The sequence below is a fragment of the Salvelinus fontinalis genome, chromosome 18 (assembly GCF_029448725.1).
Source record: "Salvelinus fontinalis isolate EN_2023a chromosome 18, ASM2944872v1, whole genome shotgun sequence".
Lineage (NCBI taxonomy): Eukaryota > Metazoa > Chordata > Actinopteri > Salmoniformes > Salmonidae > Salvelinus > Salvelinus fontinalis.
The window spans coordinates 37,098,748-37,112,154 of record NC_074682.1 but is presented as its reverse complement, the minus strand read 5'-3'; the positions used below and the strand labels follow the sequence as shown (position 1 = coordinate 37,112,154).

The 13,407-nt window shown below is 41.2% G+C and overlaps 1 protein-coding gene across 5 annotated transcripts in view; it reads right to left on the bottom strand.

Annotated features, from left to right (window-relative positions):
- LOC129815445 (inositol 1,4,5-trisphosphate receptor type 1-like) overlaps positions 1-13,407 on the bottom strand; it is a 168,299-nt gene that overhangs the window by 136,928 nt on the left and 17,964 nt on the right. For all 5 annotated transcript variants that reach the window (XM_055869289.1, XM_055869284.1, XM_055869285.1 and 2 more), the window contains exons 4-5: positions 1,167-1,282; positions 308-394 (exon numbers count right to left, since the gene is read on the bottom strand). In XM_055869289.1, the coding sequence (XP_055725264.1) occupies positions 308-394; positions 1,167-1,282 (203 nt within the window). The remainder of the gene's footprint in view (positions 1-307; positions 395-1,166; positions 1,283-13,407) is intronic.

Here is a 13,407-nt window from a genome sequence, read left to right as displayed (position 1 = left end):
CTGAGAAAAGAACATGCTCAATTCTGAAGCTAGAAAAACACCATCTAGATCCTCCCACATCACTGTTCTATTTATAAACAAACAGAAACAGCATGGATGCCTCCAGGGCTCTTAGTCTCTCCAAGTTTGGAACCGGCAAAATATATTGGATGGGAAGCCTCGTAAACTGTGTCACGTTAAAATCCAATAGAAATATGTAGGGTATGAGATTCATTATGGCATAGATTGGCTTCATTGACATGACTTTGAGCTGTGGATACAAGCCAATCACTGTTCATCCAGACAATGAATATGTATACACACACACCTGAATGACGTTCCCATACTGAATCACCGTTCCGAGCAACTTTTTATTTTCTGAATCGTTTTGCTTCTTTTCCAAATCTGCTGCATGCTACACAAGTGATGGAAAAAGGAGTTAGAGACCATTACTATTGCTAGTAGTAACATTGCTACTGCTTTTGCACAAATGTATCCACAAATAATTATCCACATGGACTTGAGTAAGAAGGACTAATTTCAATGACAGAAATCTGAAGAATGTAGCAATGGCAAGTGCAGTTAACAGCAAACACTCCTGCAAGCTTCAACTGAAGGGCTAGAACCTACAGCTCTGGCCTCACATCACCATGGTAACACAGGAGAGATTTTATGACTCTGTAGTCAGATACCAGAAGGCTTTAAGTGGTATTGTATCAGAACAGGGAGGGAGGGAGAAAGAGCTGAGAGAGAGAGAGAAGAAAGGTGGGACGGTGGTAGTAATGAAACTACAGCTTCAGAAATGGCTATAAAAGGACCTGAACATTACCTCTAGCTCAGCAAATATATAATTCCCCTAACACCATCACACCAGTGTGGGGACAGAAAACCTAAACCCTTTAAGAGAGCTCCTCAAACCATACATGTTGTTAAAGGGAATTGCAGGATGTAGTATTTCACACTTGAACGAGAGATTTACTAATGTAGTTGTATTGGATTTTAGAAGTAGTGCTAGTTTAGATTAGTTATCTAAGAGGGCTCATCTATTGTATCTCTTCAGATGTGGATGAGCTCATACCTCGAATGACATTTGGAGTCATTATACCACTGATTAATTGACATTATAAATCATATAATACAGTAATATCATGGTAAGACAGTTGAGATGGGTGAGGGGAGTCACTCACGTGTAGTTTGTTGAGGAGGACCGTGTCTGTGGTGCTGTTTCCTCCGGGCTTCGCTGCCTTCCAGAACTGTTTCTGAGCAGAGTACCGGTTCATAGGACACAACCTGAACAGACAATCTGGACAGAGAGACACGAAGACGATGAATAACAGTTTCAGAGGTGAAGGATGGTTAAGATTGAGGTGTTGTCAATACAGCTACAGTTGAAAGTCAGACGTTTACATACACTTAGGTTGGAGTCATTACAACTTGTTTTCAACCACTCCACAAATTTCTTGTTAACAAACTATAGTTTTGGCAAGTCGGTTAGGACATCTACTTTGTGCATGACACAAGTCATTTTTCCAACAATTGTTTACAGACAGATTATTTAATTTTCACTGTGTCCCAATTCCAGTGGGTCAGAAGTTTACATACACTAAGTTGACTGTGCCTTTAAACAGCTTGGAAAATTCCAGAAAATTATGTCATGGCTTTAGAAGCTTCTGATAGGCTAATTGACGTAATTTGAGTCACTTGGAGGTGTACCTGTGGATGTATTTCAAGGTCTACCTTCAAACTCAGTGCCTCTTTGCGTGACATGGGAAAATCAAAAGAAATCAGCCAAGACCGCAGAAAAAAAATGTGTAGACCTCCACAAGTCTGGTTCACCTTTGGGAGCAACTTCCAAACGCCTGAAGGTACCACGTTCATCTGTACAAACAATAGTACGCAAGTATAAACACCATGGGGCCACACAGCCGTCATACCGCTCAGGAAGGAGATGCGTTCTGTCTCCTAGAGATGAACGTACTTTGGTGTGAAAAGTGCAAATCAATCCCAGAACAACAGCAAAGGACCTTGTGAAGATGCTGGAGGAAACAAGTACAAAAGTATCTATATCCACAGTTAAACAAGTCCTATATCGACATAATCTGACAGGCCGCTCAGCAAGGAAGAAGCCACTGCTCCAAAACCGCCATCAAAAAGCCAGACTATAGTTTGCTACTGCACATGGGGACAAAGATCATACTTTTTGGAGAAATGTCCTCTGGTCTCATGAAACAAAAATAGAACTGTTTGGCCATAATGACCATCGTTATGTTTGGAGGAAAAAGGGGGAGGCTTGCAAGCCGAAGAACACCATCCCAACCCCGAAGCACGGGGGTGGCAGCATCATGTTGTGGGGATGCTTTGCTGCAGGAGGGACTGGTGCACTTCACAATATTAATGGCATCATGAGGGTGGAAAATTATGCGGATATATTGAAGCAACATCTCAAGACATCAGTCAGGAAGTTAAGGCTTGGTCGCAAATGGGTCTTCCAAATGGACAATGACCCCAAGCATACTTGCAGAATTGTGGCAAAATGGCTTAAGGACAACAAAGGCAAGGTATTGGAGTGGCCATCACAAAGCCCTGATGTCAATCCTATGAAAAGTGTGTGGGCAGAACTGAAAAAGTGTGTGCGAGCAAGGAGGCCTACAAACCTGACTAAGTTACACCAGCTCTGTCAGGAGGAATGGGCCAACATTCACCCAACTTATTGTGGGAAGCTTGTGGAATGCTACCCGAAACATTTGATCCAAGTTAAAAAAAATTATAGGCAATGCTACCAAATACTAATTGAGTGTATGTAAACTTCTGACCCACTGGGGATGTGATGAAAGAAATACAAGCTGAAATAAATAATTATCTCTAATATTATTCTGACATTTCACATTCTTAAAATAAAGTGGTGATCCTAACTGACCTAAGACAGGGAATTTTTACTAGGATTAAATGTCAGGAATTGTGAAAAACTGAGTTTAAATGCATTTGGCTGAGGTATATGTAAACTTCCGACTTCAACTGTATATTGAAGTTGCCGAAACAATAACTTTGGACAAACTTCAAATTGATCAGTGTAAATAAATTCACAGTGCTCAGTGACACACACACTTGCATCATCCTTCTCACAGGGCTACATGCTAAAACACACATGAGCACACGCACGCACTTACAGATGGTTTGCATCAGGTTCCTATCCAGATAAGTCTCATGAGCTCAGATGAGAGGGGGAGGACGTGACATGAGACAGGCCACTGAGGGAACATTAGAGGGGGAAAGGGGATAGGGAACTCAGCATGTAACAGAGTGTCTGTCTGTGACCATTTCCACTGAAAAGTCTGGGGTATGATTGTATACAGTGGGTACAGCAGCACTGTAAAAAATGTCGATTCAACGTACAATTGTAAGGAAACCAGTTTCAACAGTTTGGTGAGTTTCCTCAGCAAACTCACAACAAAAAGTTAGTGTTAGAATGTTGTTTAGCAAACTCACAATCCTATTGCAGCTTTTTTTAAATTTGATTTCTTTGTGAGTATGTTGAGATATGACAGTCACTGTACATAACGCCAAACTACCGGCCAGTCCTGAAAGTATTGTGATTCTACCAGTCATTTCCATAGCCACAATAGGAAGCAGACAGAGAAACAGCGCCTCAAATTTGCATGTGTTCTCAGTTAAACCAACCAAGCAGTTTCACTACATAAGTGTTGCAAAGTAGAGGATACCCATCTCTCTCTGTCTGTGTCTGTCTGTGTCTGTCTGTGTCTGTCTGTGACCAAATAAGGCTAGCCAGAGCAGGGGAGTGGAAAGAGTCGTGGACTCCAACTCCCCTCTCAATCATCCCTCCATCCAAGCACTCCTCAAGCTAATAGCTGTTTATACCCCCTCTATTTCTCTAGGATGTGATTTACACCATGCAGTCCAAAACAAACAAGAGAAAGTGGTGTCAGCAGAGAAAGAAATAGGAAAGTGAATATGGAGGGAGGAGCTCTGATCTATTCCCTCAGAGCTCTGGACAGAGCGGCCCTTTGTAGTGTGTGTAGCTTGTGTGTGTGTCAAAAAAAGATATTCCGTCTCTAGCGATGGGCTGATAAAACACGTCCACCAGAATCACATCAAAAAGGGGTGAAAATAGAGTGAAACGGCAGAAGAATGCAGGATACCACAGAGTAGTCGGACTGACGAAGAAATACATCTCTACCACAAAACAAGTACCTCCTCCTCACTCCTCCTCCCCTGTCAGTCAGCTGTGGGAGATATCAGGGAATTATGTGGCCGCTCCTTCTCAGAATTCCCATTCGGACTCCGGGAAAAGGGGTGGTGAGATCGCTCTGAGGGCGACCTGGTAAACTGGGGCAGTTAATGATTCAAAACTTTGTTGACATTCCTGGTTTTAGCTGGCTGGTATCAGCAGAATATACTGTCTACCAATCACAGAACAGGACTATGACCCACTGATTGTCAACTCATGAGCTCACAATCATGGAATCCTAATAGAGACCAAAGTGGAGCTAGCTAGGCCACCAGACAATATGGTAAGCAAGCACAGCCCCTGAGAGTACAGAATAATTCAGAGATTGGATGCTAGAGTGGACGAGCCCACTAAGTAGCCTAGTATTTCCCCTAGATCCCCCCCATTCAGGGCAGCAAACATCAAAACATTCAAATGAAACCAATAAAGGCCACAAAACAACAGAGCTCAGATGTGTTGCCTCTGTCTTGAAAGTTGAAAGGGAAAAAAAACAGCGACACACACACGATGTCCTCAGAACATGGCCTTACACAAACAGAGACAGAGACCCAAATAGAGAGAGCAACAGAGAGAGTGACAGAGTGTGACAGAGAGCTATCAAAGGCCTGCTGCCAGGAATAGGGAGGCCTGTCTGGCCTGGTGGAGAGACTCAATAGCCAGGACCAGCTCAAATCCAGACAACTTCACAGGTCTGGATCTATCCTCTGTTCTTATCCTGTTTTACAGTTTATAAAGGAAGCAACCTCTCAGCTTTATTGCATGTCCCAGACAATGGCGCAGTCTCGATGCTCTTCAACAGCTTCCTTCCCTTGCCTAACCTCTCCTTTACCTCACTGACAGGTTAGTTCAATATGCTGAAGACATATCCTTATTCTAAACGTCTGGGTTGAGCCTGAACTGTAGAGCTGTTTAATGACCCAGTACACATCCATGTAAACAATTTTAGCTGTGATGAGGAAGAAAGCAGGATAAAGGAAGGATGAATGGAGGAGAGCAAAACAAACAGATGACAAAACCAGCCTCTGTCCAGCAGGAGAGATCCCTCTAATGTCTTCCACATGCTCTCACATTCTGTTAGTCACCAACAAAACCAGCCTCTGTCCAGCAGGAGAGATCCCTCTAATGTCTTCCACATGCTCTCACATTCTGTTAGTCACCAACAAAACCAGCCTCTGTCCAGCAGGAGAGATCCCTCTAATGTCTTCCACATGCTCTCACATTCTGTTAGTCACCAACAAACCCAGCCTCTGTCCAGCAGGAGAGATCCCTCTAATGTCTTCCACATGCTCTCACATTCTGTTAGTCACCAACAAAACCAGCCTCTGTCCAGCAGGAGAGATCCCTCTAATGTCTTCCACATGCTCTCACATTCTGTTAGTCACCAACAAAACCAGCCTCTGTCCAGCAGGAGAGATCCCTCTAATGTCTTCCACATGCTCTCACATTCTGTTAGTCACCAACAAAACAGCGTCTAGAAAAACACACAAAGACAAGGTTCTGTCCCTTCTTAGGTATTTCAGGTGGAACAAAAACATTCCAATCTTATTCACTGTCAATGTGGTTAGAAACAGAGTTTGTCCTGACTTCTTCAAGGACATGTTACTCCTGAGGAGACGGTAATGAGAAGGTTTTGAGAGAGATCATTGTGGAACAGAGCTTTATATACTGCAACAAAGGTGGACATTATAACTGTATGCATGAGAGGAATGGATGGGTCACCTCAAGCAACAACTACAACTTTTCAGAACATTCTGAACCGACAAAGACAGACAAAGGTCCTATGTTTAAGGGAAAACTGAACACAATGAGATGAAAACAATTGGTATCTAGGTGTCACATGATGGAATGTAGATTGGTCTGCTACTTGAAACATAATAATGATGTGTTTCAGCAGCAGAATGTGTATGGTCGGATGATGGAGGTGAGAATGTTGACATGAGCCTTTGTTTATGTGAACCCCAGCCTTTGCTGAGCTGTAGGGACACGAAGAGATGTGCAGTGCCTTCAGAAAGTATTCACACACCTTGACTTTTTCTATATTTTGTTGTGTTACAAGGTGTGATTAAAATATATTTAATTGTCATTTTTTGTCAACAATCTACACAAAATACTCTTTATTGTCAAAGTGAAAGAAAAATGTAAAATAAACGTTCTTAATTGAAAATAAAACACAAATATATTTTGATTAGGTAAGTATTCAATACGTTAGAATCCCCTTTGGAAGAGATTACAGCTGTGAGTCTTTCTGGGTAAGTCTCTCCAGAGCTTTCCAAACCTGGATTGCACAATATTTGCTCATTATTCTTTTTAAAATTCTTCAAGCTCTGTCAAGTTGGTTGTCAATCATTGCTAGACAGACATTTTCATGTCTTGCCATAGATTTTCAAGCAAATGTAAGTCAAAGCTGTAACTAGGCCACTCAGGAACATTCAATGTCATCTCCAGTTACCTTGAATTTTAGGTTATTTTATTCTGTACAGTCTTCCTTCTTTTCTCTCTGTCCTTTAGGTTAGTATTGTGGAGTAACTACAATGTAGTTGATCCATCCTCAGTTCTCCTATCACAGCCATTTAACTCTGACTGGTTTAAAATGACCATTGACCTCATTGAAATCCCTGAGCAGTGACTGAGTGTAATACACCATCCAAAGTGTAATTAATAACTTCCCCATGCTCGTTGGGATATTCAACGTCAGCTTTTTTTTATGTGTACCCATCTACCAATAGGTGTTCTTCTTTGTGAGGCATTGGAAAACCTTCCTGGTCTATGTCGTTGAATGTGTTTTAAATTCACTGAGGAAATTGTATGTGTGGGGTACAGAGATGGAGTAGTCATTCAACAATCATGTTAAACACCATTATTGCACACAGAGTGAGTCCCTGCAATTTATTATCTTACTTGTTAAGCACATTTTTACTCCGGAAGTTATTTAGTCTTGCCATAACAAATGGGTTGAATACTTATTGACTCAAGACATTTCAGCTTTACATTTTTTATTAGAGAAATTTCTAAAAACATAATTCCACATTAACATTATAAGGTATTGTGTGCAGATCAGTGACACAAAATAGAAATGTAATCCATTTTAAATTCGGGCTGTAACACAAAAAAATTTGGAAATCGCAGAGCAAAGAAGTTCAGGGACCTGAGAAAAAATGCGATAACAAAAAAAAGACAAACGGGAATGATTTTCAGTGCAAAATGTCCAAATTACATCAGCTTGACCAGTTGTAAGGAAATATACTGAAAAAAATAAACATGTAGGTTTCATGAGCTAAAATAAAATTAATTTTCCATACGCACAAAACGCTTATTTCTCTAACATTTTGTGCACAAATTTGTTGACGTCGCTGTGAGCATTTCTCCTTCGCCAAGATAATCCATCCACCTGACAGGTGTGGCATATCAAGAAGCTGATTAAACAGCTTCCTCTCATCACCATATTTGGGAGTGAATGGAAACGCCAACTAGGAAACTTTACATTTAAACATTCTGTGAAATTTCTAGCTCATTGTTCTAGGCAGCCACAAAATAAAGAAATCATTAAACTGATGTTAAACAATCACATTTGATATGTAAATAAACAAAGTTCGTTAAGGCTGGTTCATTGAGTGAATGCTTATTTTACAATGCTCCTGTGTAATGAGGCCCACGCCATGCATTAATGAAAGCACTTGTTTCCAAAGCTCAAATTATATCTGACTCTTTTTACAGTTCTAATGGATGATGTTAATAAATGTCATGTTTATTGTAATTTGAACTATCGTGGGGTTGTGACTCGTGTCATGTGTGATATACAGTTGAAGTCGAAAGTTTACATACACTTACACTAAATATTGCATCTAACTAGCTAGCTAGTACAGTTGTTGCTAATATGAAATAATTGCTGCTGAGTGTTGCTTTTATCTTTGGGTGTTTAAAATAAGCTTTGTGAGCTAGCTAGTTTCAGACAATTATTTTCCACTGTGCTTTTCTGGTGAGTTCCCCCGCACTGCGTCTCGCTTCTTTTTGGTGCTACAGTTGAAGTCGGAGGTTTACATACACTTAGGTTGGAGAAATTAAAACTCATTTTTCAACCGCTACACAAATTTCATGTTAACAAATTATAGCTTTGGCAAGTCGGTTAGGACATCTACTTTGTGCATGACACAAGTCATTTTTACAACAATTGTTTACGGACAGATTATTTAATTTTCACTGTATCCCAATTCCAGTGGGTCAGAAGTTTACATACACTAAGTTGACTGTGCCTTTAAACAGCTTGGAAAATTCCAGAAAATTATGTCATGGCTTTAGAAGCTTCTGATAGGCTAAATGACATAATTTCGGTCACTTGGAGGTGTACCTGTTGATGTATTTCAAGGCCTACCTTCAAACTCTGTGCCTCTTTGCGTGACATCGTGGGAAAATGAAAAGAAATCAGCCAAGACCTCAGAAAAAAATGTGTAGACCTCCACAAGTCTGGTTCACCTTTGGGAGCAACTTCCAAACGCCTGAAGGTACCCCGTTCATCTGTACAAACAATAGTACCCAAGTATAAACAACATGGGGCCACGCAGCCGTCAAACCGCTCAGGAAGGAGACGCGTTCTGTCTCCTAGAGATGAACGTACTTTGGTGTGAAAAGTGCAAATCAATCCCAGAACAACAGCAAATGACCTTGTGAAGATGCTGGAAGAAACAGGTACAAAAGTATCTATACCCACAGTAAAACGAGTCCTATATCAACATAACCTGAAAGGCCGCTCTGCAAGGAAGAAGCACTGCTCCAAAACCGCCATATAAAAGCCAGACTACGGTTTGCAACTGCACATGGGGACAAAGATCGTACTTTTTGGAGAAATGTCCTCTGGTCTGATGAAACACAAACAGAACTGTTTGGCCATAATGACCATCGTTATGTTTGGAGGAAAAAGGGGGAGGCTTGCAAGCTGAAGAAAACCATCCCAACCGTGAAGCACGGGGGTGGCAGCATCATGTTGTGGGGATGCTTTGCTGCAGGAGGGACTGGTGCACTTCACAATATTGATGGCATCATGAGGGTGGAAAATTATGTGGATATATTGAAGCAACATCTCAAGACATCAGTCAGGAAGTTAAAGCTTGGTCGCAAATGTGTCTTCCAAATGGACAATGACCCCAAGCATACTTGCAGAATTGTGGCAAAATAGCTTAAAGACAACAAAGTCAAGGGATTGGAGTGGCCATCACAAAGCCCTGACGTCAATCCTATGGAAAATGTGTGGGCAGAACTGAAAAAGCGTGTGCAAGCAAAGAGGCCTACAAACCTGACTCAGTTACACCAGCTCTGTCAGGAGGAATGGGCCAAAATTCACCCAACTTATTGTGGGAAGCTTGTAGCAGGCTACCCGAAACGTTTGACCCAAGTTAAACAATTTAAAGGCAATGCTACCAAATACTAATTGAGTGTATGTAAACTTCTGACCCACTGGGAATGTGATGAAAGAAATACAAGCTGAAATAAATCATTGTCTATTATTCTGACATTTCAAATTTTTTAAATAAAGTGGTGATCCTAACTGACCTAAGACAGGGATGTTTTACTAGGATTAAATATCAGGAATTGTGAAAAACGTTTAAATGTTTAAATGTTTAAAGTTTAAATGTATTTGGCTACGGTGTGTGTAAACTTCCGACTTCAACTGTATGTAAACTTCCGACTTCCAACTGTATGTAAACTTCCGACTTCAACTGTACATGGCTTATTGATAACAACTCTGTTTCCTACTATAGGCAGTTGGCTGCCTAGTGATTGTAACTGTCCGATGTAAATAGTTGGCATCGAAGAGTTACCAAGTGCTTTTCTTAATTTTACCTTTATTTAACTAGGCAAGTCAGTTAACAACAAATTATTATTTACAATAACGGCTTACCCCAGCCAAACCCGGACGATGCTGGGCCAATTGTGCGCCGCCCTATGGGACTCCCAATCACGGCCGGATGTGATACAATAGTACTGAATAAGCTCAACTGAAACACATCAATCCATTCCTTATCTTTACACTATAAAATGACACAGGGACGGTATATCTTGGCTAGGGAGGCAGCAGAACTGCTAGGATTGGGCCAGACAAACAAGAATTTGCCTCCAATTTACTTGCATATGCGGTGGATCTTGGCCTACTCAAAGCGAGCCGGTCCTGTTGTGAAGTCAAAACTGTCCTTGGAGCAGCTTGCTATGCGCATCTGCCTCGTTACTTTGTCCTCAAGGCTGTCTTTAATCTGTTTTGGAGAAAGAACACCCTCTCAGCAGGCACACTGGAAACAGGGATAATCAACACAATCTTTGCCAATTTTGCCCAGTCAGGGTACAACTTATGAGGACCTTGCATCGTTTGCGTGAGTAAAAATAGAAAAACACATGCACCGACACTTCCGAGCAGCTTGATGATTTATTCGCCTATGAAGTATATTTGCCTTTGAAGTTGGAGACCATCGACTGGTATTTCCATCAATTAATAAAAAAACATTATTTTGCAATGGATGTTCGTTTTTTGTGGATAATTTGGCCGGCCACTATTTTATTAGCTTTTCATAACGGAAACCTTGCTGTCTGCTGCTGTCGCAGGTACACAACATGTGGGAGCTGCTACGCCGGTACACAACAGTTGGGAGCGACACTGCCTCCTGGAGCGCCCCTGCCTCCTGGAGCGCCCCTGCCTCCTGGAGCGCCCCTGCCTCCTGGAGCGCCCCTGCCTCCTGGAGCGCCCCTGCCTCCTGGAGCGCCCCTGCCTCCTGGAGCGCCCCTGCCTCCTGGAGCGCCCCTGCCTCCTGGATACATACTGGAGTTATAACTTAAAAAATGACCAATAGATGTTTAAAAAGGGAATGCCCACGTGCAGGAATGTCCTGAATTGTAGGCAGCAGTTGCACCCTTCACTTTTTCTGCCCATTCCCAAAAGCACTTAGTGTGTAGGCTATCTGGGGCACATTTGAGTTGAGTTTGAGCTTATTTTTATTTTTACAGGGACAGTGCACATTAATCAACGTTTCAGTAAAAGTGCCGGTTTTAGCCAGCCGGCTAATTTTCAACCGCAGTCCCTGGGCAGGTTATTATTTAATTAGGCCCTAAAGATTATAGGCTTACGAACTAATGCCAGATGGTCCAAAATAATGAAAGAAAAACCTCAATGGTGCCTATAGATATAAAATGCACAAGAATTATACATTTATGCATTTTTTAAAGGTAATGTTCTCTTTATTCAAACCCGCCCGCCACCCATCGACCCTTCATCCACACTATTTCATGACCCTGAACCCACCCTACTAGGGTGACCACATGTCCTGGATTGTGCGGGACAGTCCCGCATTTTGACCTTTTGTCCCTCATTTAATCAACAAATTCAAACACGACTAATAAAAAATAAAAAAAGGTTGATTTGTCCATTATTTCAGTCAGACATTCAGACTGGTCCCTTGCGGTCACGTGACACACATACATACATATACTTACATATACATACAGTGGGGAGAACAAGTATTTGAAACACTGCCGATTTTGCAGGTTTTCCTACTTACAAAGCATGTAGTGGTCTGTAATTTTTATCATAGGCACACTTCAACTGTGAGAGACGGAATCTAAAACAAAAATCCAGAAAATCACATTGTATGATTTTTAAGTAATTAATTAGCATTTTATTGCATGACATAAGTATTTGATCACCTACCAACCAGTAAGAATTCCGGCTCTCACAGACCTGTTAGTTTTTCATTAAGAAGCCCTCCTGTTCTCCGCTCATTACCTGTATTAACTGCACTTGTTTGATCTCGTTACCTGTATAAAAGACACCTGTCCACACACTCAAACAGACACCAACCTCTCCACAATGGCCAAGACCAGAGAGCTGTGTAAGAACATCAGGGATATGGTGATGTTAAACACTCTCAATCGTTGTCTGATCTGATATTCTGCACAGCGCAAGACGAGAAGTAGGCCCATCGTCAAACAATCAGATTTCTCAAATCCTTTCGGGCTACATTCCAGCTAAACTTGGAGAGGACAGCCTAACTACATACAAAAAGCATGCTTCTAATGAAGACCTACAAAAGTAAGTAAATCGCCATATTTGACAAAGATATATAAGGCAATTTCGGCAAACTTGTGAGGCTCTCCATGCTCATTAGTTGCTGATACAACAAAAACACCCTAAAATCTCATAAGAAATTAGGTGATGGTTATAGTTGAATAGCTAATTTTCACAAGTTTGACGAAATTGCCTTATATGTATGTGTGTGTGTGTGTATATATATATATATATATATCTTTGTCTAATACGGCCAAAACTGAACAGCTTGAGCCACTAGGTAGAATGTGCTATGGACTGAAACTAAATACAGGAAGGCTAGGCTATATAGTCTGCTTTAATTTGCTCATGAACCAGTAACTCAATAAGATCTAAATGCATATTCCCATGAAACTGATTGAGATCAAATGATTGGCATGTAGATTCAGTTTGGACATTTCACTGGTAAAACGTGAAGAATCGTCATTCACGATTGACAGTGATGATGCCATGGCCTATTTTGAAATTATGTATGCCTAACTTGGTGTTTGAGGGAATTAAAAATATTAAATGTTCTAGAGACAGTATGTTTTTATGCATATTCTATAATGATATTAAATATAATGATATCAAAGTCGGTAAAAATTATTAATTAAATTTATGTCATTTACATTTGTATTGCTCTCCAACACCTAAAAACTACACCATAAGTGGGAAGGGGATTGTGTGTGTGTGTGTGTGTGTGTGTGTGGGGTACAATTGTTTTTATCATGTAGGCTACACTGTCCCGTGAATGTCAGCAAAATCATCCTGTTGTCCCACATTTGTGTATTTTAAATGTGGTCCCCCTACGCCCTACCTGCAGATATAACCACAGGGACTGCGATTTATGAGTCAACCAGCACATCACTAGCCTGTGTGTGTTTAAAGGGATACTTTGGGATTTTGGCCCTTTATCTACCTAGCACTAGCAGATGACTGGGAGTCTATGGCTATGACCGCAATGACTGGGTACGGGTATGACTGGAAGACTATGGGTATCTGCTAGCCATATGACTGGAAATCTTTGGGTATCTGCTAGAATGCTAGTTAGCATTGGCTCGCGAAACTACCTCTAACTTCTTTCATACTGGACACAGAGACATAAAAATGTTGTTTG